Source organism: Gossypium hirsutum, chromosome A13, assembly GCF_007990345.1.
Source record: "Gossypium hirsutum isolate 1008001.06 chromosome A13, Gossypium_hirsutum_v2.1, whole genome shotgun sequence".
Classification (NCBI taxonomy): Eukaryota; Viridiplantae; Streptophyta; class Magnoliopsida; order Malvales; family Malvaceae; genus Gossypium; species Gossypium hirsutum.
This window is the reverse complement of record NC_053436.1, coordinates 105,655,634-105,680,098: the sequence shown is the minus strand read 5'-3', so window position 1 is coordinate 105,680,098 and position 24,465 is coordinate 105,655,634. Positions and strand designations below refer to the sequence as shown.

Genomic DNA, 24,465 nt, shown 5'->3' with positions numbered 1-24,465 from the left:
GGTTGAATGTCTTGACTGTCGTAATACCCTAGTCTTTTTATTCCTTTATTTACAGAAAATGCAAAATACTTCTGATAACGTGGTAGATAACGTGGTAGAACCAAATTAAGCACTGGCTTGTTATCTCTATATAATGGCAACACAACAGAGCCATCTCCACTGTGGAAACAACCTTATTTACACAACTCTATCTAACACCTCACTTCACAAAATGGACATACATTGAGGAACTATTGATGAATATTTTCAGCTTTTTATTCATCTTCAGAGTGGCCCTTCCGAAATTAACAGCAATCAAATCTAAACAAAAATAATTCAAAGCTTTTGGGAATCCCAACATGAAAAAGAATTGATTTCACTTGGACAAGTCCAATGGCTTAAACTTCGGAAATTTCTCGAGCTCGAATCTAAGGGAATACTCCCAACAAAGAATAATGTTTGCTTCATTCTCACTGGCTCTTCGGTTCACCTTCGTCCGAAGATTATAAATTACCCAGCATTATCCAACTTTCATCTGGACTCTACACTCACATTGCAACTTAAATCCTTATTTGCTTTGTAGTAAAGCAGTTTCTGAACATAGAACAACATATAACACTGTGAAGCTCTCACTATCCCCTCATCAACTTCACATATCCAAGCATCATCGCATTTATACCACTGGTTGTTTACATGCAGATACGTCACATAATGCCCAGATTCCAGCATTCCCGAATGAGCAATCACAGCAAATATCTCGTATTCTGCTGAACTATCGGTGTTTTCACATTCGAAAGCAAACATTCTATTCCCGAACCTGCTTCTAACAATCGAGGATGACAAATATGGGGTCATGTCCAATGCGAAAGGGAACTGCAAATATTGATCGATTTTCCTCGATGTTTTTCGGATTAAAGAGTGTTCAAATCTCTTTATGTGTAAACAAAGCACCAATGGGAGTCTACTAATAGACAGTTGCTTCGATGTGTCCCGTAGCTCTTGACAATTCTGACAATGGAGTTTCGAGTCAGAACCTAACCTCTCTGCTCTCGTAAACAAATTCAGGCAACCTGACAGAGTAGACAAACCCGTCTTCTCAGCTGCAGATGAGTTAACTGTGTCCAAGTTGAGTGAAATATCAACACAAGGATCGTAAGTTGTGGAAGTAAATCCACAAGTCGTACAAGTGACATCAGATCTCAACAACCCCGAGAATGCCCTATGAGCAATGCATTGGCAATCTCCATCATCTGTGCAAAAGAATAACATCATGAGTAAAATACAATCCGCATTTTCAGTTAGAGAGGAATATCTACAAACGCCCAAATGACCCCAAGTATATTCCGAGTAATTTCTGACCAAAGTGAGAACATGTGTTCCTACTTATGGCTACATGTATGTAACTATTCTCCTACTCCGAGTCGTAGAATCAAATTTCTTACCTCTACAAGTTATGCATGTTAACTAATCAAATTTCTTACTCTGCCCCTAGTATCGGTACCGGATAACCTCAACTGCATGCATTATTAGCATAATTGTGTATTTATGACTACCGCACAACAACGTATGCGATAGAGAACAATTACCACCTCGACAACCTAATAGTACATATATGACATTAATTTGAAGCAAGCAAACATCATCACAGCACCTTGTTACCTTTGCTAGAGTTTCTTACTTTGCTTTCTTTCTCATGGATCCCATCTAAAACTGAAATGAAGAATTCATGAGCATCCTGCTCCTCATAACTAGCTAAATTCGATGAATGCTGCCACCAACTTCAAAAAAACAAGCACAAATCCATCAGTCTTTAGATGGAAAACCAAATAGATTGAGTACAACATACAAGCAGAAAAAATTTGTCTCGATTTAAGGCTTAAACAAAGTAACCAAAACAGACCTAGTTCTATTCACATCATTACATTAAAAGCATTGCAAATTACTTAGGCACCTGTAAAGAAACTGAGCTGGACTGTAAGGGGATCGATCACCCGAGAACATAGCTGAAACAAGAGCACCAATATCACAAAGCAAGCATAGCTTTTCACCATATCTTCTCTTGCATTCATCACGGTTATGGTGATCACTCAAGAAATAATTCCTCAAAGGAGGAGCATGAAGCAAAGCCTGCAACACTGAGTTCATAAAACAAGTATTACCCAAATTGTTTAATCCCCTTAATCCCAATGGATAACACGATTTAGCTCTCCCATCTCTCATTGCAATCAACTGTTTCGACTTCTTCAAATCCAATTCCATCCCTGAATTTAATCTCCTCCTCTTGTTCGATCTCCCAGGACAGGAGCCCTTGATTTGTTCAGACACGACAACCTTGTCGAAATCAGGATCGTATACCTGATCACAACACAAACAGCAATAAAGCTCCGATCTTTCGATGTCGATCGCTACGTCATGGCCGGACTTGGATTGGGTATGCAAAAGAATGTGGGTCGAACATGATATCGATGAGCACATCAAACAAATATAAAGCCTGCCTTGATACCCATTACAGAAATTGCATCTGGGTGTTTTAGTATTGTGATTATCAACTCTAGTTCTTCCAATTGGGGTGGTTTTGAGGCAATTTTGGAGGGAATCATAGCCATTGAAAGCATGCCTGAGCTTGTAATCTGCTAGGTGTTTGCAGGGGTTGGGGCTTGTGTACGAAGAGCTCCTTAAGCACATGTTGATATTGATGAAAAAAAAAAGCTTCGAATTGAGATTATGAAGCTGATATACTACCACAATAAAGCGGTAAACTTTGTTAAACTGGTAATAACAATGTATGATATAAGGATAAGCAAACGAAAAATCAGATAATTTTTGGGAAATTCAATGGAAGTTAAATGATTAAAAGAAGGATAACATATGAGATTTGGCAAGGTTGGTGCAGAAAAATCAATGGGGTTACAGAGTTGATTCGGTGAAATTAAGAGTTGAAACAGGGGATGTAGAAGATTGCAGAAAATGCTTGGAGGGTCCTTTTTTTTTTTTTGCTTTGGATTTATTATTGACCGACTGATGGCAAATAAAACATTTTTCTTGTTTTCATTGGTCAGGACTCAGAACCGACTTTAAGACATTGACTTTTGCAGTTCATTGAAGCGAATTTTAGCTAAGTTGGTATTGTTGTTCTAAATTGAGTTTCGAATTACGTTATCTTTTTATTTAAAGTTTAGTAGAAGTTATTAATAATTTTATGTATTGTATCAGAAAGAGCTTATATGAATGTAGGTATTAAGAAGAAATATTGAGAGATGTAGTGTGTTACAAGCTGAGTTTTGAGCTATTTATCATGGCCTGCAATTAACTTGGAAGGATAAATGAGTAAATTGTGTTTTAGCTATCAGAGGTATTTGGAGAGATTATAAAAGATATTCAAATAGAGAATTGATGTTGCGTACTCATGAACTATGCAGTTGTAAGTGGAGAGTATTCATAAAGTAAGTGCCTAGAGAAGTGAATTATGCTGCTAATACTTTAGTTGATCTGATGAAAATTTTCTTATTGGTGCGAGAATTTTTCATGTGGCTCCCCCATCTATTGATGATCAGATACGATTTGACAAATGTTTTGGTTATCCAACTCTGATCCTACTGTTAGTTTATAATTGATGCGATTTATATCTTATTACCAAAAAATATATATTATGTAAGCTTTGTAGCAATTGAGAATTATGAGAAAATTAAGTACTAATAAAAAGATTCCATTTCCTTTAAGCAAAATTTCAAATTTGTTCATACAGCAAATAAGGTTAAATTCTGTTATTTTATGAGTTTTTGTATTATCCCAATAGTTAAATCTATTTGATTTAATTCGATTATTAATCTTGTATTATGTATAATTGTAGGCTTGATACATATCCTATAATTAGATAATTCTAAACTTTTGTTTACCATCGAGGTTGAAATGCAATTTTTAACCTCAACATTGATTTCAAACAAAAAAAAATATTGGACAAAAAATATTGGCAAGCAACTTCTTAAAACCAAAATTTGTAGCTTTTGGCTTTTTGGAAAAATATTTCTCAGTGAAGTTACATTTTTATCCCCCACTAAATTTTGTATTTTACAATATCATATTTAAAGTTGACATTTTATTTTCTCACGAATACTTTTTGATATCAATGGTAAACAATATCAAACTTTTTAAAACCATTTTTTCACAACACTTTTCAATCTCAATGGTAAACTAGCCCTAATTCTCTATACTTTTCAAAATTTTAAATTTCGAATTTGATGCAAATGACAGTTGTCAATCCATTTATTGAAATTTTAGCGAGTAATATGAGAAAATAACAAACTGGCATGGCATTACACATATGATAATATATTGGCGCATCAAATTTTGAAAACAACATGACATAACTTAATGTATTTAAGAGTTATAATTTGGTGGAATGAAATAGTTTTTCTATTTAAAAATTCGACTTGATTGCCAATGAAGATTTGAAAATGTTGGTTAAAGTTGAGACCTCATACTTTGAAGGCTCAAGTTCAATTTTTACCTGCCGCAATTGCGATGTGTTGGTCTCTTTGTTAAGATGTGGGTGTGTTTTGTGTTTTTTGTCTAATTCTTTACGGATTGGTTTTATTTTTGTCTAATCTATTTTCAGATTAGTTGGACTTATGCTTGTTCATTCGTTCGCTGTTGTGTGTGATTTGTTAGATTCTCTCCAATAGTTTGAATTTTGTTCGACTCCTCATCCACTGTTTCTAGATTATTTCAACTTTTGTTTGATTGTTTACTCCCTATGCTAGTTATAGTTCTACATGATTTGTCTCTAAATTTATTTGAGAACCAACATAACTATGAAACCTAGAAAGTTTTTAGGGAATTAGTCTTTTATACTTTTTAAATTTTAAAATTTAGGTTCAATTATTAATCCCATAAAAAAAATTTTATTAATTTCACAGGAGTGACATTTTGAAATTAAAAACATACTCACTTGATAGTCATGTAACAATAAAAAAAATGATGTTGTAATGAACTTGACTTTAATAAAAGAATTTTAACAATATAAATTAATAGACTTACATTTTTAAATTTGAAAAGCAGAGTGACTACATTTTTTGAAATAAAAGGTAGGAATGCTAAATTCCAAAAGTATGGACAACACAAACACTGAATTTTGTTAATAGAATAAATTTAACGATATTAACAATTAGACTTGTAATTTTTAATCTAAAAAGTTAAATGATTAAATTTCTCAAAATAAAAAGTAAAAATATCTAAATTTCAAATGCAAGAAATATACAAGGATTTAAAGTGTATTTTAATCTATTAAATATTTCTAAAATGCAATTTTTTGAGGTTTTTTTACATTAATAATACAACAAGAAATTGAGTATGAAAATAGGGTGCCTTCTAAATTGTTTACGAAAATGACTTGTTTTGTATAGTATTTTTCGGTGTTGCCATGTTGTAAGGCAACACCACTCAAAAAGTACAACTAGGATTAATCAATGATTGCAGTTGATATTTTTTTTAAGTAGTGTCGTCACCTTATACGACAATATTGAAATTTCTAATTTCCCCATTTTTCAATTTACCTGGCTATATATGTTTGTATCAAAATACCGATGCCGCCATATAGGGTGACAATACCACTTTCTGCCACCTATGCATCTCCTTAGGTAATAGGCAAAGATAATTTAAGCAGTGTCATTAACTAATAAGGCGACACCAAATAGAATTTAAATCCCTCTTTTTTGGAAAAAAAAAACCAATTTTTTTTTGTTATTTTTTTATTTATTTTAGAAACAAATGGAGAGAAGAAAATTGAATTGTTATAGTTAAATGAAAGAAATCTTAAGTTTTAAAGAGTTCCAAAGTCGAATAATTGTTTTTCATTTCAAAAATTAAGTTTGAGTTGATAAGTTAGTTTACAATTATTTTTTGGGTAATCTACAAAAATAGTCACTTTTGTTTGCCTCAGGTTACATTTTAGTCACTTATGTTTAAAATGTTACGTTTTAGTCACTTATGTTATTATTTTGTTACAAAGTGATCACTCTACCGTTAAATTCCGTTATCTCTCTAACGGTAATCTTAGGTGGCAGTCCAACTAGATTTTAGGTGCCAACTTGGATTTCTAAATGGGATGAAAATAGATTTTTAATTAAAAAAATTTAATTAATTAAAATTTTCAAACCTAAACCTTAACTAAAAAAATTATTCATCTCCTCTTTTTAATTTTCCTTCTGTCTCTTATTTTTTATCAATGGGTTTTTTTTTATTTGACTGGAAAAATTATTATTAAGATCAAAATAGTTGAAATCAGCAATAAGAAAGAATAATCTGGAATACCCACAAAGGGATTGTGAACATACAAATTGATTCAGATTAGAAAAAATTTAATTCAGCAGCCAATTATTCATGAACTGTGAAAGAACTAGAAAATATAATAATTAGGAACAATAACAGTGAAAGTAACAACCCTTTTCTGAAAATTTACAAATTAGCTTGAATAGAACATGTTCATGAAAACATGTTTCTGGTTGTATTTTATGATATGTCTATTGACGCAAAATAAAGGTAGAAGAAAATATCAATAATTTTAATTTAGGGTTTTCATTAAACAATAAAAAAATCTAATCTTTTATTTTTCAGTATTGAATAAAAGAGATAGAGGAATGCAAAGAAGACATACCTGAACCCTCCATTGAATCCATCTTTATGAAGCAGTCAATTTGATTTCAACTATTTTGATCTTAATAATAGTTTTTCCAGTCAAATGAGAAAAAAAAATCCATTGAAAAAAAGAAGAGGTGGAAGAAAAATTAAAAAGAGGAGATAAACATTTTTTTTAGTTAAGGTTTAGGTTTAAAAATTTTAATTAATTAAATTTTTTAATTAAAAATCTATTTTTATCCCATTTAGAAATCCAAGTTAACATTTAAAATCTAGTTGGACTGCAAGGTAGGATTACCGTTAGAGAGATAACGGAACTTAACGGCAGAGTGATCACTTCGTAACAAAATAATAACATAAGTAACTAAAACGTAACATTTCAAACATAAGTGACTAAAATATAATCTGAAACAAACAAAAGTGACTGTTTTTGTAGATTACCCTTATTTTTTATATCATTTCATTTTATTTTACTATTATGTATAATTATGTGAATATATAGTGTTAATAATTTCTAGTATGACTTGCAAATTTTTTTTTTATACATAGTCTTTTTAATGCTTTAATATGGTATAAATTGTTTTAATAACAACTAATATATATTGTTTTTAATTTATTTTACAGATTTAGTATAAAAGATGAATAACCAATTCTTCATATATGTCCATTTCAATGGGGTAATTTGTCATATGGAAGTTGGTTGTGTATTTGAATCGCACCATCAAATAGGAACGAAGTTTAACAGAGTGTAATCAAACAAAAGATTGGTGCGAAAACCCCTTGACGTTGTAAATGGAGGATGTCCAGACTATTCTACAAATTCTCAGTTTTGTCAAACCTGTGCAAATATAGGGAGATGCAATTTATAGAGGATGATGATGTGGAGACTATGATCGCACTGTATTACTCGCTTGATAACGTTGAACCAGATGAATTGTTTGTTGAGCTAACGGATGTTGAACTGGTACAAAATGTCACTCCATTAAATAAACAATATATAGTTCACAACCCATATATAAAGGTTCCAAAAGTGTTTGTGGATAGGCGATCTTCTATACACAAGTTTGACTTTAATCTGAATGTTGGTTGGGTAAAACAGTACGATTATGGAGCGACATTAACATCGAGCAAAAATTCACACGATGCTTCTATTTTGTATAATAACCCTAATTTGGATCCCTATTTACAGATACATCAATTGGTGATTGGTATTGATAAAGATAGTAAAGAAAGACCCGATAATGATGATGATTCCGGTCACTAAGGGGAAGAATTTAGTGACCCTAATCTTGATAAGGTTTTGATGTTATTGATAACGAAGGCGCGAGCTATGATGATGATAATGTAGAAGCCTTTCCACTCGTATGCTGAGTGTAGATCCCAATGTTGTTCATGCATCTAACTTCCTAGAATACCTGAATATAGTATCTTCCCACAGGTTGACGTCAGATTTTGAATTAGATGAGTTGGCTATAGGTCAACCTAAACTAACATTATAAATCGGGAAGTGTTGGAGGTCTACAAAAGGTTGCAACTGGCAGGTACAAGCTGCATTGATTCAAAGGCCACAACTATGGGAGATTCAAAAATATGTAAGGCCTCATACATGCACTGTTGTAAAGATGATGTAAGATCATGGGAAACTTGATGTGAAATTAATCTGTAACTACATCATGCCAATGGTGAAATGCATGCCCACGATTCCTATATTGATATTGATTGTCGACTGTATGAACCAAAAACTTGAAAATCTACTAATAAAGGCAAGTACATTAAATGAACTCTATTATTAGTTGAGTTCGGTATGAGCACCCCCTATTAACTCCAATATAAATGCCTGAGCAGCGCACATCTTCTCCGACTCAGAGGCATCATTTAGTAAAGTTTTGAAAATATGTTTGAGTGAACAAAACTTTAAATTGCTAAATTTAGTAGCACCTTTAGCTAGTGATCATCCAAGTAATTGATAGCAATGAGACACAACACTAGTCACTTTACTTGAACCCGTTATTGTAGCTCGTCAAGTGGGAGCCCAATTTGCAATGCAACATCTTTTAAAATGATGGTGTACTCCTCACACGACAATTGAAATGTACGGGTCTCCGAGCGTCACCTTTCAATGAAGGTTGATATCAAGTTAGAACTAAGCTCAAATGTCTTAATCAATATTGTCGTTCCAAATCCGGCATCACTTAAATATGGAAAAATACAATCGTCCGACTCGTAGGTCAAAGTGTGGACATGCACTCTCAAGACACGGTAATCACTCTATTCATAACCAATTACACCATAACTTAAAAATGCCAAATAAAATATTAATGACATGCACTTTTATAAATTAATCGTGAATAGCAATTATGTTTTTTCAATTTAAATACACAACATTCCTATTTAAATAAATAACAAGTAGCAATTATGTATTCTACCAACACATCAATCATCAAAGTAGTATGATTGGGTGCTCTTATCAATGAAGGCATTTCGATATAGTTGTACAAACAAAATTGAATAAATATATCATATTAAAATAATATAATATTTCCAAATATTCCGGTAAATAAATTTTTTCTAACCACATTTTTGTAAATATTTTTTTTTGTAATTTTAAGACGGTTAAATAACTATGGATAATAACAACATTCTCGTAAATAATTCTTAACTCAACCTATTTTTATAATTAAATACTTTTTATCTCAATCCATTTTTGTAAATAATTTTTTCGTATCTTTTAAATGAAATATTCACATAATAATATTAATCACCAACTAAATAAAAAAATACAAAAATAAATTAAATGTTTGAAATTGGAAATTTCTATTCTACACAAATAAATATTAAAACATAAACATCTTTTTAATATATATATGTATATATATAAACCTAACTAATCTAATCAAATATAAATTACAAAAAAAAAAGAAAAAAAAAAAAGAAAACTTCAATCGCACACAGTTACCTCTATGTTTCAAAAGCTGACTTCCAAAACGAAAACACTATAAATAAAATGTATACATAATTAATTAAAATATAACCCTAAACATAAATTTTAAAAATAAAAGTCAAAAACTTTCAACATACACATTAGACATTAGTTTCACAAGCTGCCCAAAATTTCAACAAATAAATTATAAAAAATATATAACAAATCCTAAATCTAAACATTAAAAATAAAATATATAAATTATTAAAAAAATTTACCCTTACCAATTTCACAAGATACCCAAAACTCCTTTTTTTTTTTTTTTACCATTGCTCAACACCAAAATTTGTATGGGAGGAGGGGAAGGAACCAATCTTTAAATATTGGTTTGGGGAGGGGAATTAAAAATATATATAAAGTGTACTGCAAAGGGGCTGTTATGACCGATTGGTCACATCGGCGGTAGGAATGTCAAAACTGATGTTGCCTAATTGTGTTGTTAATGTAATCGATCGGTCCCTCATTACATTGCAACCAATTTTATTTTTTTAATTTAATTGGTGTCAGGACACTAATATTTTTCATATTTTTAAAAATTTACTCATATTTTTCAAAAAAAATTCAGTGTTGTGGTATAAAATGACGACACCATTTAAAAAATTATTTTCTTTTTTAGTTGTAATCATTGATTAATTAAAATTGTAGTTTTTGAGGTAGTATCACCTACTATATAATTGCATTAGAAAGAACAGTTGATTCTGGTAAATAATTTGGAACATAATCTATTTTTGTAATTAACTTATTAATTAATGTAAAAAACCCCAATTCTTGAGGTCATATCTGGAAACTAATGGGGCCTCACCCAAAAAAAAAAAGGTAAAAAGAAAGAAAGAAACGTGCCCCAGCTCTACTCAACTCGAGTTTATTCAATTACCAAATCAAAGCCAAAACTAGTGGTTGTTGAACTTAAAACACTGTTCTGTTCTCCCCCTTTCCTCTTGGTGCCTGGTTTCAGTTCCATCTATTTGTCCATGGATCTTACACCTCAGCAACTTATCCAATTCAACGGCTCCGACCCATCCAAGCCCATCTACGTTGCAATCAATGGTCGCATCTACGATGTCACCGCCGGCAAATCCTTCTACGGTCCTGGTGGTGCCTACTCCATGTTCGCCGGCAAAGATGCCAGCAGAGCTCTTGCAAAGATGAGCAAGAACGAAGAAGATGTCTGTCCCAACATTGACGGCCTCTCTGAAAAGGAGATGGATGTCCTTAACGATTGGGTCAAGAAATTTGAAGCTAAGTACCCTGTTGTCGGCCGCGTTGTCTCCTGAAAATTTGCACCTTTCCTCTATGTTGGGTGTAATTTGTTTCGTTTTTAAGTGTCTTTAGACTCTGGTTATTACTTATCTATCAATTGTGTTTGGTGTTTTGCTTAGCTCAGAGCAATTTCTAGGTTAAATAAATGGGTGAAAATTAATAAATTGAGATACTTATGGGCTTGCGTTGTGTTGGTATCTCGTTGTTGTTTATGTTAGAGAAGTTTCATCATCAATGGAGAAATTCATTTTAATTGTGTGATTTTCTTTTTGTTTACTCCATAATGGTGAAGCTTAAGCTTGGTTTAGTGAACTAAAGCATCATTATCTCCATGAAGAGTCTTTATAAAAGCATGATTACCAGATTTTTGTCATCTTTGATTCGTGATAATGTTAGATCCAAGCCACAAAAGATTGGCTTCAGCCACTGCTGCTGAGTTTCATGTCTCCTTTGCCTAGGGCTGCAAAACCAACCTCCCCTGTTTTGGGCAAATTGGAGCACCGAAATTATCCTTAATTGTGTTCATAGATGGGGTTGTCCACTTAGCATCACACGCACCATGGAAGGTTGATCTTTTTGTTTGGACAAACTGCCCTAAGGAGATATCCAAGGAATGATTGGACTTGTTGTATCTTGATGGATGGCACTTTGGATAGGTTATTATTTTATTCGTGTCTCAATATTTGTTATCTTATTTTATTTATCACAGTTTTGATAGTTTAACGTTGTTAACCTGTGAGATTAACAAGGAGGAGGAGAAGAATGCTGTGGTGGTGGTTCTGGTTCACCCTCGATTGGGTGGAGAACCATTGGATGGTGATAAAATGATCTTAAAAAATGGGTGTGGGTAGGGGGAGAACGAGGAGGAAGGAAAGCTGATTTCTGTGTCCTGGTTTTCTCTCAAATGTTATGGTGAGCTTATACATGAGAGATAAAGATGCCCACGAATTTTGAGCTCAGTGATATTGGAGTTACAATTTGTTCGGTGTTGATGTGACATTTTAGGATATGACTTTTTATAATAATTGGGTAATTAATAAGTCTAAATTCTTATGTGTATTTCGTTCATCTATTGTGGTTTAAGATTCACTTGATTGGAGGTTCATCTGATATGGGCATGTTAGTTTGTAACTTGTCTGATGATGACACGCGAGGGACACATGAAGGATGTATAACAAATATCGAGAAATTAATTTTACTTGTCATTAATGTAAACTCGAAACCAACAAACTTTTTTAAAAGCCAATCATACTACTAGTGTAATGACAAATTTGTGTAGGTTTCAAATTATTTGATACAAGGTTTAATATTTGCATTTGTAAATGTCTTCTCCCTTCTAATTACATATTTTTATGAAAAAAAACCACCTTTAAAAAAGAGTAGAATAAAGGGATAAGCATTAACCCCCAACAACTAAATGAAAGTGAAAGAAGAGAGAACATCCGCTTAGTAAATGCTGGGCAACAAGTGCGGTAGAGCTCTACACAGTTCCACTGAAGAAAGAGACAAACAATAATAATGCCTAGAATGGGAGTGGTTTATTAAGAGCTAATGCTGTGCTATATTTCAATCTATACGCTTACACAACACACATGCATACATACAGCTGCTATATTGTATTCAAATGAAAAACTAGACTACTTGGATCATCAATTTATATAATGAATGCCTCAACTTGTATGTATTGTGCAGAGATAGATGAGAACCAGGAACTGAGGGTATCCCTTTATAAATTCGTCAAATTCCATCCAACTTGGGGGAATTTATCTATTATTTTCTGCAAGTCCCAAGGTGGGTACGGGTAGCATGCTTAGTGCAAGAGCCGACCATGCAATTGGAGGGATTGGAGTTAATGAAACCCGGTTCTACTTCTCTAGTAGGGTTTCAGTAGTTGGGTTTCAAAGTCTATAAAAGTACATATTCATTGGTGGGCAGTGAACCCATCAACAAAAAACCCAGTTTGGCTATATAAAAAGCCCTTACGGCTACGGTCCAAAGGGATAAAAGAAAAAAAAATGGAGATGAGGGAGTCTGTTGCACAGCAGATTTGAAGAAAAAAGAGCAGAGCTTTGAAGGAGAAAGGATAAAAGCCAACGTAGACAGAGAAAGCAAACAGAAGCATCAGCTGGTATATTTCGGCTTATAACTTCTATATTTCATTAATATCTTGTTCGCATATTCTGCTTTTTTCTCTGAAAGTGAATATATTTTCATTTTAGTTCTGGAAATGCATAATACAATGGATTCAAACTCATGCTTTGGTCATTTGTTTATCCGAAATCAAATCATGTTAAGCTTGTTTTGGGCTAATTCCATGTTAGACTCCTCCAGTCCTTTGAATTTTGATGTTTGCTATTCTATTCAATTCAATCCGTTGTGATTGTTGATTCTTACTGATTAATATTTGAATGCTTGTATTAATGAGTTTAATTTCTCATCATCATTTGTATTGAGCTAGTATCTTCCATGCAATAAGCTGATTGTTCATTTTTAATCCAAAATTGGTCACAACACTCATAATGTGAATGTCTGTATCTTTGTTGTTCTTGTTCTGACTTGGGTATGTCCTACCCAAGTTCAACAGGTAAAAATGAACAGTGATAGTAACATAGTGATGGTAACATACGTCTCTATCATATTAAAACTGTTGTGTTCATTCCTTAACTATATTTCTAGATTTTTGTAATATGTCTGAATCTGCATTTGGTTTATAGAAGTTTCAATTATATCTATTGATATTTATCCTTGTGTGATTTTAATGTATGATAAATTTTGTGCAGACTTCGTTGATCTGTTGCATGTCTCTTAGTTTAGTATATTCGGAAAAACCATATCAATTTTCTCTATACCTTTAGTTTCTACCTCCTGCAAATAACAAGGAACCTAAATGTCTCTCTTGATGTCATCCTGCTTAAGTTTTCCTTCAAAATTTAATCCATTTAAAACATGTGATATGAAATTCTGACAACCTTCTGTATCGAGTTCATTGTGTTCTTTTGTTGATCACTACAAATTTTCTTGCAACGTGGCCGTAAATAACCATAAAATCTTTAGAAACAAGTCTCTGAATGTTTTGAAGCCTGTTAAAATTTCTATTAACCAAAATAGTCAGCCTTTCACCGATGACGATGACGATACCATAGCTTTTGATTGGGAGGATGAAGAAGATATTGAAGACATGGGGTCACCGTGGGAAGGGGCGGTTATATACAGCAGAAAACCTTCTGTTACTCATATGGAGTATTGCACAACCTTAGAGAGACTTGGTTTAGGAAAGCTGTCTAGTGATATCTCAAAATCTAGGGCGTCAGTGATGGGATTAAGGGTCACAAAGGATGTCAAAGATTATCCAAATGGAACACCTGTTCAGATCTCCATTGATGTAACAAGAAAGAAGCAAAAGACAAGGCTTGATGGGATCATTAAAACCGTCATCAGTCTCGGTTGCAACAGGTATTTTAGTGTTCCCCAGTCAGCACTTGTTCATGCTCTTAAGTTTTGATAAAGTTTGCCATTTCTTTTTTAATGCCATTTATTCTTTTTGTTTCTCATGGCAATAGATGCTGAAGTAATTGTACTAGCTTTTATCACTTAACAAGGTTCAGGGTCTGCTTTGTTGCCTGCAATTGAGTTTTGGTAAAAAATAGTCGGGGTAAATGTACGTTTCGGTACCTGAACTTGGCTTCAAGGTTCATATTGGTACCTAAGGTTTTCTTTGGGTCCAATTAGGTACTTAAACTTCGTTTTAGGGTTCAAATTAGTCCCAAACTTGGCTTCAAAGTTCAAATTTGTTCAAATAAGTAATTTACTGTAAGTACTAATTTGCACAAAAAAGCCAATTTCAGCTACCAATTTGAACTAAGAAGCCAAGTTCAGGTACCTAATTGGACAAAACTAAACTTTAGGTACCAAATTGAACCTTAAAGCCAAGTTCAAGAACTTAATTGGACCAAAAAAGCCTTGGTACCAATTTGAACCTTGAAGCCAAGTTTAGGTACCAAAAATGTATATTCCCCAAAACAGTTTTCATGCTTTTGCACTGATTGAAATTCAGGTTTCATTAGACACTGCATTGGCTCGAAGCACTCTGTTTTAACTGTTCAACTGCATAAATTTTACCTTTATAAACCCTTGTCTTCCTCAGTCTAAATGACATTGTATGAAACCTTCTGTTGAAGGTGTGGTGAGCCTGCTGCTGAGTGCATATTCTCCAATTTCTCACTTCTACTAAGCGAAGAGCCCATTGAAGAACCTGAAATTATCGATATGGGAGCAAGCTTTAAGGAAGGTTTTAAATCTTTTAATGGAAGTAACCAATGGGTGCAGGAAGACGATGACGATGCATCGATTGATTGGGATGATCGGCTTTATTTCCCTCTTGAAGAAAAAGAAATCGATATTTCAAAGCATATACGAGACTTGGTGCATTTGGAAATTACTATTAATGCGATATGTGATCCAAGATGCAAGGGTATATGTTTGAAATGTGGTACAAATTTGAATACTAGTAGTTGCAGTTGTAAAGAAGATGTAGAAAAGAAGGATTATGGTCCTCTTGGAAACTTAAGGAAGCAAATGCAGCAGAAATCATCCTATAGCCAATGAAATGCTTTGGAATAGGGTTTTTCTGCAAATTTTCCTTTTCCTTTCGGTGTCATTCTCACTAGTTATATAAAAGTATAAAACCATAAGGCCCTATAAATAGTCCTATTTGTATCTGATAATGGTAGCGATTGAAATTTTGATTCTTTGCGTCGATATCTTAATGGAGTATTTTTTTTTCTTTTCTTGCTTTTGGAGAACAAAAATGTTCATCCTGATTGGCTTATCTTTGATATTTTTGTCTCCAAAGACAAACAAATGGGGTCCGTGCACAGTGCTCCGCACCATGGGGTACACTGCTCACCGACGGATCATGAGAATCTCCTCCGGCATTGCCAAGGGAGCTTTGCGCTTGAATCCTCGAACAGTCTCGACGCCTCCTGTGTGAGCATTGCTCTTCTCGTTGGAACCTTTCCACACTTCTTGTTGAAGCCGCCTCAATTTCTTCATTCGATATCGCCTTAGCTCGCTCGCACGGACAGCGTCAGACTTCTCTATGCTACTCAAGTTAGCACTTTCCCTTGGTGCCTGATCGATCTCCTCCACCTATCTCACTCTCGACCTCTCATAGTGCCCTTCCTTGCAGCTCCTCGACGTGCCTTTCCTTGCGCTCATTGGACCCCTCATGGGACCTCACTTGGGCTAACAACCATTCTTGCCTTGAGCATTCTGAGTATCCTCTCACTCTCTCATAGCTACTCAGTCTTGCTCCTCCATTAGCCAGGTACCCTTATGTTAGCCTCGTCCTTCCTCAAGGAATCGCTTTCCATTGGCAACTCGACACCACCTCCACTGGATCCTTGAGGGTCTTTCTCATCACTCCTTGGTTCTCGACCATACCCACCTCGAATCAAGAAATATACTATTAATTCACATATTTAACACATGATAATAATAATACATAATTAGATTCAAAAAAAAAACCTCTTTTTCCAAATATATTGGAATCTCATCTAAAAATATATCACAAATTAACTTACAATCCAAACTGACGAGACAGATTTCTTTCCCTTGGTGTTTGCCCTAAGCATGCATCAACATGTGAATGTATGGAGGCAGAAGGGAGGCTTGAAAATTAATGCAGGTGGACGTGCGGGTAATTTGTAGAATATTTTATATTCACAATGAATACCGGAGCATGAAAAAGTGAGAACAAAATACATTTAGGAAAATAAATGCCCAGCACATGTGCTTTAGACATCAAATCAAAGATTTGATTTATGCATATCATGGATTCTCATGTACTTGTGTGTTTAAAGAACCTTTATTGACTTGTATCACAGTATTCCATATTTGCTTTTAATAATAATAACAACTAAGTTATCCCACGTGAAAAAAATTATTTAGGATAAATTTTTTTTCCTTTTATTTATATTTTAGTCATTTATATTTAAAATGTTATGTTTTAGTTATTTATATTAACGTGTTATAATATTTTAATCACTAAACCAATAATAGTATAATAGTAAGTTAACGTAGCATGTTAAACTATCATTTCAAATAAAAATTTTAGGTTAAATTTATAAAATTGATATCCATTTTTTTATTTTTGAGTAATTTAATTTTTTTCTTTTATGTTCTTTTAACTTTTTTTATTTTTTATTCTCTTTTGCTTTTCCCTATATTTTTCTCCCTTCTTCATCTCTTTTAACGTAAAAGAGACTAACTTGCATAATTTAACCTAAAATTTTCATTTGAAATTATGATTTAACGTGCCACGTTAGCTTACCGTTACACCATTAACAACAATTAAAGCTCAGTGACTAAAATGTTACAACATTATAATGTAAGTGACTAAAACATGATATTTCAAACATAAGTGACTAAAATGTAACTTGAGACAAACAAAAGTGACTATTTTGACAGTTTACCCATTTATTTATAAAAAAATCAAAATAAAATTTTAATTGTAATGATAAAATAGATATATTAGAATAAAACTACGCATTAAATTTGTATTTTATGTGTACATATTTCTTTATTTTCATATAAAATATATAAATACACCATCAAAATAATATAATTTATTTTGAAATAATACTTTAGTCATCGTCCAATTGAGTTGGTATTTGATCTACTCGTGAGACCAACTCAATTAATAGCTTAATACATTATTAAATTGTGGGCGAATTTTTTTTTATAATATATATTTTTTAAAAATTTGATATAACAATTAAATATGACTTTGATTGAAATGATAAAGTTAATATGTTAAATATTATAATATTTAGATTTGAATCACATCATTTGTAGATTTTTTTAAAATTTTATAAGAAAAGACAAATTTACCTTCAAAATAATTTATATTGCTATATAAAAAAGAAGGAACTTTTGGTAATCTTACAATTGAAAGTTCAATTAATAGATGACATCAACTCAATTAAACTCTTAACAATAATGAGATAGAAATATATATTTCATTAATGCATTAAATACTTAAAAAAAACAACTTTTTACAATAATTTCAATGTTAGGCAGATCGACCTAGCTTAACTGATACTGTTGTTCTTGCAATAATTAGGAAGGTCTCCGATAGAGTTTTTTTAAATATGTATTATCTTCTAATTTAAGAATTTCAGAGGGTTATCAATAGTAGTAAAATTTGTATAAAATTAAATTAAATTCAATGTTAGTTAGCATTCCCGCATTTCGTACTTTTTTTATGCTATGATTCTATTGGAATGTGATTGTCAAGAAAATTACATTATAGCATTCGGTATATATTAAGAGGTATTTATTAAAATAATAAGAAAGTTCATTAATTACTTTCTTAGGACTGCAAAGATAATTTACGAGTTTACTCTTATCGAATAAAAGATAATATTCACGTATTTAATTTTTTATAATAAACTTGAATATTCATAAATACTATTATAAAGTTTAATTTTCAATTAATACACTGAAAATAAAATTGAAAATAAATATAATATGTAAATGATATATTATATAAATGATTAAATATGCATATAAAAAATAAAATTAGAGAGAAAAAAACTTACGAAGAATCCGTTGAATTAATAAAGAAAATCAAGTAGTGGGAAGAAGAAAGGAAGCAATAGCTTCTACCTTTTATTTTTATGTATATTAATAGACTAGTATCCTAAACTAATATAAAATAAGGTTAATTTTATTTTATATTATTTTTAACTTTTTAATCTACACAAAAAAAATAACTATCTCACCTTTTATGAATCACATTGTCATATTTATAAAAAAAGTAACTCCCTATAAAAAAATTAAATTCTAATTAATTAAGAGATTTTTATTTTTTTTCATTTTGCCAATGGCTAGAAACTACAAGGTTTAATAAGAAAATTAATAGATATAGATTTGATTAATGCATGAAGGATTCTCATGCATTACAATGCAAAACCCCCGTTTGGTCAAGTAAATATATAAATTAAGCTAATTAGATAAAATTATTACTAAATATCATTAAAAAATCAAGCTTCGAGTACTGTAGAATTAGAGTTGTTTATGAACTAGGTCAGATAAAAGTTTATTCGAAAAATTGGAGGGTTTAGACAATAATGTAAGTCTAAAAAATGGACTTCAGCAAAAAAAAAATATGGTTTATTTAGAAAACGGGTTGAGTCTCATGTATGAGTTTTTTTGCCTTAGGCTCAACTCAGCCTGAATTTTCAATAAAAAAGGATCTTGTTGTTTTCTCACTTTTTGCCACTATTTTGCTATAATTTTACTATTATGTTGCTACTATTTTATTATTAATGTTTGGATATTATGTAACATTTATTTCATTATTAATTGTGCTACTATTTTTAGAGACATTTGCTTGTCAAATTACCCTTATCTTAGTGTTATTTAAGTATAAAGTTTTTTTTAAAATTTATTTTTAATTTGTTGGGAAACATTCATTTTAATATTTTTAGTGTATTTAGTGTATTATATTTTTAATTCTTTTATATAAAAAATATTTTTAAAAAAAATTAATATAGACTAAACTGGACTCGAATTTTAACATTTTTATCTAAACCGAGCTTAAACCTAGCAATTAAGTCTAAAATTTTATTAGGGTCCAACCTGATTGATGGCAACTCTACATGGAACCAATCCCTCCTCTGTTAAATATATTAAGATAATCTCATGCTCACATCCAATTGTGTAGCCCAAGTAAGGAATAATAAATAATAATAATAAAATGGAAGGAGTTGAATAACAAATAAGCCATTTTAGGGAAAGCAGGCGGTTGAAGACGGTGGCAAAGCATATTATGTTTGGATTAATTGTGTGTATAATTATTTCATTTAAAACTACAAAAAGTATGGGCCAACAATAATCCAAAATCTTCACCCTATTTTGTAGCCGAAAGCTAACGCCAAAACCGATGGCCAAAAACAAATCAACAAATGCTCCCAATAAATTTATTCAATTTCATAAATGCATGAAGTAAGTGAAGAGAATCTTTTTCACAGTAAATTCAAGCATAGCTAGGTTAGGGTTCTTTCTTCTTCTTTTTCTTTTTATTAAAAAATAGCATGTTTAATGAGAAACAAATAAATATGGAGTTTTCCTCTTCTTCTTCCTCGATTCATGAGGTCAACAATGTCGACAGCAATAAATATATAATTTGTTTATAAAGGGAAACTTTGAATTTCACTTTTCTTATTTCTTGAAATTATAAAATTTTAAGGTGATTATTATTTTATTTATATATATATGTGATGGAATACGTGAATCTCGCCTGTTCTTAATTTTTTAATTAGTTTATTTTCTAGATCTTGGCCCGGGCTGATATTAGACTTAGGTTCGATTCGATTCGAAAAATGAATTTAAAATTTAATCAAAATTTGATTTGAATTAAAAATGTTAAATTTGAGCCCGATTCGGCTGTATTAATTTTTTTAGATTATATTTATTTTTTATATAAAAATAAAATTTAAAAATATAATAACATCAAATACATTAAAAATATTAAAACAAATATTTCTCAACAAATTAAAAACACTAAGATAATTGCAACTTAACAATCAAATACCTATAAAATAGTAATAAAATTAATAATAAAACAATAGTTATATAATATCCAAATAATAAGTAAAATAACAACAAAACAACTTATTCGAGCTGAACAGATGTATGTCTTATTTTTTTTTAAAATAAGCCTATTTTTTAGTTTATATTTTTGCCCAATATCTCTCACTTTTCAAACGGACTTTTAAGCCTAAACAAGTGACAGAGGCAAACTCAGGTGGGCTGGCAAGGGCCCCGGTCCCTGTAAAATGAAAAATTATTATTTTAGCCATTTAAAAAAATTTTAAAATTTAAATTAGTTTGGCCTCCTTAAAATTATGAAATTTTAATTTAGTCATTTAAAAATTATATAGATATAGACTATTAACAATTAAAATTTCATTTCAACCCTCTTAAAAAAAAATTTTAACTTCGCCCCAGACGAGTGACCCGACCTACAATCAAATTTAATTTTTATTTTCTTTTATTGTAAAACAATGAATTTTCTTTTCTATAAACAATATTTATTGGTTATATTTATGACATCAGCATTTCGACTAACATAAATAGTCAAAAATACAAATTGTTTTGACAGGAATATAAAATCAAAACAGTAAAATGACACGTTATCCCAAAATTCGAAAAAGCTTGAACTTGATTCATACTAATTTCTGAGTAGAAGATTACGATGCAAATTTAAGACTATCCAGCAAATGAACAGTTTGCTACGCTATGTGGGGTAAGCGTATTTTAATTTTTACCTCAAAAGCAAAAAATGAAAAAGTAACAATATTTTATTTTATGTATTTAAAATAAGGGGAAAATGTCTTGAAATGTTTAAAGTGAGAATTAGTGGGAACCAACGCTTTACACTTCCAATTTTCCTACTTTTTACTCTTTTTTAAATAAATAAATAAATAAGACTTATTTTATTTTTTCTTACTTTATTTTTTAAAATATATAACTCTAGTCTTTCACATGTTTCAACTTTTTAAACGTATAACAATGTAATATATACACTTTGTAGTTTTTTCACATTTTGAAAATGACAGAAATATATATAACATTTTTGCAACGGCAAGATATGAATATGTATACATCATATCAATATTGAGGGTAACTCAATCCTTTTAAAGAAAAAAAAATTAGTGGTACAACTTTTTTAAATTAAATCTTAGCAATATTCGCAGCAGCATTAATTTTCTCGATGGTTATTATTATGGTATTTTAATAATATTATTTTTTAAGGTAAATTTATTAATTCATTCAACAAATATTTATAGTAGATGGTGAATGATAAGTTCCATTAAAACAACAAAGGCTTTAACCTCAGTATCGATAAAACATTATGGCATGTTGACAATTAATTTTGTTACAATTCAAGCTCGACATATTTGGAGTGATTGCAAGTATTTAATACGATAAGAAAATTAACTTTGAATGGCCCAAAACAACAAGTAAAAATTGACAAAAAAAATCGAACACGACAACAAAATCATCCCTAAAATTTTTGTAAAACTGAAATTACCAGCATAATTGTGATTATTGTTTATCTAGTCGTGATTCTTTTTAATTTGTAGTTTCACTTCACTATATTTTATCTAAAAATTGATTGCACCCATCCTATTTTCTCTTTTAAGGCAATGATGATTTTAGTTTTTATCCACTTTATTTTCTTTGATTAGTGTATAATCGTGTTTGATGCATATATAAAATTTATCAAGGGTTTCACTAAATTTATTAGAAATTATTTTTGAAGAACTTTGTCATAATATATCATTTCAATAATGTTTACAAAATTAGATTTCGAGATAAAAAAAGACAGAATAAACAATTTACAAATTATTTTTTTATTCATCACTAATTCGATGAGTCTCTTGAACTCTTAAAAATAAATTTTGATGACAAAATCAAACAATTTTCAACAGTTTAATCAAAATGGTACCACTTTAATTTGTTCATTGCTCTAATGCATTTATTTTAGAAACAATGACATTGATGCATCAAAAATTATAATATCCGACTTATCATGTTTCGATTATTGTTCCTAATGATGAGAAATATGATTCAATAAAATCCACAGAACATACAGTTGCAATTCAGTAAAGGTTTGTGAGTGATAATATGATGAAAACATTATTGGCCTTATCGGGATTGGCAGGAACCGCCGCACAGCCACCGTCCTATTCCAACTTTATTGACGTATCTTTTACCCACCAAAATCTCAACAGTCGCACAGTTGCCGGCAGTGACACAATATTCCCCACACCACAAAGCAATTGTCCCCAACGCAACAATGACATCCAAACAAACATCACTTCATTCATTTCTTTCACTATCTTTTTGCTTTCCCCCACTTCCTTCAAACTCAAAAAGCCCCAAGAAAACGAAAGAAAAAAATGAACAGATATGGAAAATCAGAGCACATTTGTTATTTGTTATCTAATTTTTATTTTCTATACCCATCAATCCCCTCTAAAACAGGGACAACCATTTGACATACCGAAAATATTAAATTTAAAATTAAGGGGAAAAAAGAGTTATCATTTATCATCATCATCTTCGTCATCACCGGACTTATGGTGATTTACCTTCGAACAACCCATTACACGCGCCGCCGCCGGTTGAATCTGTGGAGTCAGTGCGTCAACCACAGTCGCAGAGGACATCTCCATCTGGCAAACCCTAACCGCACCGATCAACTTTTCCGGCAACTCATTCTCCGTTTGCGCTTCCACCAGAAATCCCATATCGATTGTCACACTTGTCACGTATCCCAAAGCGAGGTGCAAAATCGCGTTAGCAATTGCCGAACTGGAGATATCGACATCAATTTCCAAATAATTTGGTCCTCTATGGTAATTGCACGTCAAAGCTTTACCTAATAAGCAAGCTGCGTAATTGCCCACCGCCTTTTTGACGATCCATGGGCCTTTGACAATCCGGTTGACGATCTTGAACCGTTGGTTCCTGAAGGCATCATCTCCGTTGACGAATCGGTAGAGCAACGAACCGGGAGGGATAGGATCTTCCGTACCGAAATAAAAAACCGCGCTATAATGATCTTTGCCAGGGACTTGGAGATTGACGGCGAAAACGAAGCTTTTCATAGATTTGCCTTGGGATTGAGCTTTTTTCAGCGCGTGAGAAACACGGTTGTCGGGACGGGCGAGTACGTTGTCGAGCTTGGTAGTTGACTTGAGCCAGTCCATACCGAGCGGAGAGAGCAGGTAGTCTCCGGCGGGTGCTTTTTGTCGTTTAGTGAGGTAATTAAGGGAACGGAGAGAAAAGAGGTTACCTGGTGGTGACGCCCAACCGTTGGTTCCAGTGTCGAGGTCCACGTGTCGCAAGGATCCACCGTTTATTGAGTCGGTGATCCAATCGGGGAGGGAAGCAGCAGGTTTGGCGGCGGAATCCATGGCGGAGCCTCGGTGTTTTTGCTTAGTAGTCGGGCACATGATATTTATCACTCTCCTATTCTTTTCTGTTTTTCCTAAAACTTCTTTTTTGTCTTTAATACGAAAACAAGAATGCAGATAGAGAGAGAGAGAGAGCGAGAGAGACAGGGAGAGAAGGTTGGTGTACTTTGTATGTAGAGTGGAGGAGGGACTGATAAAAGGTACAAGTAAATATACCCTTGGGTTTGCACTGAATTACAATAGAGCCACTTTGTTTCAGAGTAGGGAAAGAAGTTTACTAGTAACAAGATTGTTTACTAGTATGGCTAAATAATCCCATCTAATTTAATTAAATAAATTATTTAAAATTTTAAAAATAAAATATTAATTTATAAGTTAGTTAAATTAATTCTCAATTCAACTAATTAAATAATATAAAAATCATGCAATTCTCCCATACTTATTTTTATTATAATAAAAATTATTATCAAAATTGTTAAATTATAAAAAAATATATACAGATAAGTATAAATTTTTATATAAGATTTATTAAAAATTTATCCACTACTTTAAAATTATCACCATCATACAAATTTTGTCAAATAATTCATATTCTAATTATCAAGATTTAAAAATAAAATT

General features: G+C 31.8%; 4 protein-coding genes across 4 annotated transcripts; 2 read left to right on the top strand and 2 right to left on the bottom strand.

Annotated features, from left to right (window-relative positions):
* Positions 1-16: 16 nt before the first annotated feature.
* Positions 17-2,999, bottom strand: LOC107893469 (ubiquitin C-terminal hydrolase 22). Its single transcript, XM_016818472.2, has 3 exons — positions 1,931-2,999; positions 1,639-1,757; positions 17-1,229 (listed from the first exon to the last, which is right to left on the bottom strand). Exons 1-3 carry the CDS (start codon positions 2,662-2,664, stop codon positions 511-513), a joined length of 1,572 nt encoding a protein of 523 aa, XP_016673961.2. The 5' UTR covers positions 2,665-2,999; the 3' UTR covers positions 17-510.
* A 7,404-nt stretch (positions 3,000-10,403) lies between these two features.
* On the top strand, positions 10,404-11,113 carry LOC107893471 (probable steroid-binding protein 3). The gene has a single exon (XM_016818474.2). The coding sequence runs from the start codon at positions 10,564-10,566 to the stop codon at positions 10,864-10,866; it is 303 nt and encodes a 100-aa protein (XP_016673963.1). The 5' UTR covers positions 10,404-10,563; the 3' UTR covers positions 10,867-11,113.
* Positions 11,114-12,639: 1,526 nt separating this feature from the next.
* Positions 12,640-15,600, top strand: LOC107894470 (large ribosomal RNA subunit accumulation protein YCED homolog 1, chloroplastic). The gene is made up of 3 exons (XM_016819742.2): positions 12,640-12,980; positions 13,633-14,305; positions 15,031-15,600. The coding sequence occupies exons 2-3, from the start codon at positions 14,031-14,033 to the stop codon at positions 15,455-15,457; spliced, it is 702 nt and encodes a 233-aa protein (XP_016675231.2). The 5' UTR covers positions 12,640-12,980; positions 13,633-14,030; the 3' UTR covers positions 15,458-15,600.
* A 6,866-nt stretch (positions 15,601-22,466) lies between these two features.
* Positions 22,467-24,073, bottom strand: LOC107893472 (protein ENHANCED DISEASE RESISTANCE 2-like). Its single transcript, XM_016818475.2, has one exon. The coding sequence runs from the start codon at positions 23,881-23,883 to the stop codon at positions 22,969-22,971; it is 915 nt and encodes a 304-aa protein (XP_016673964.1). The 5' UTR covers positions 23,884-24,073; the 3' UTR covers positions 22,467-22,968.
* Between the last annotated feature and the right edge of the window lie 392 nt (positions 24,074-24,465).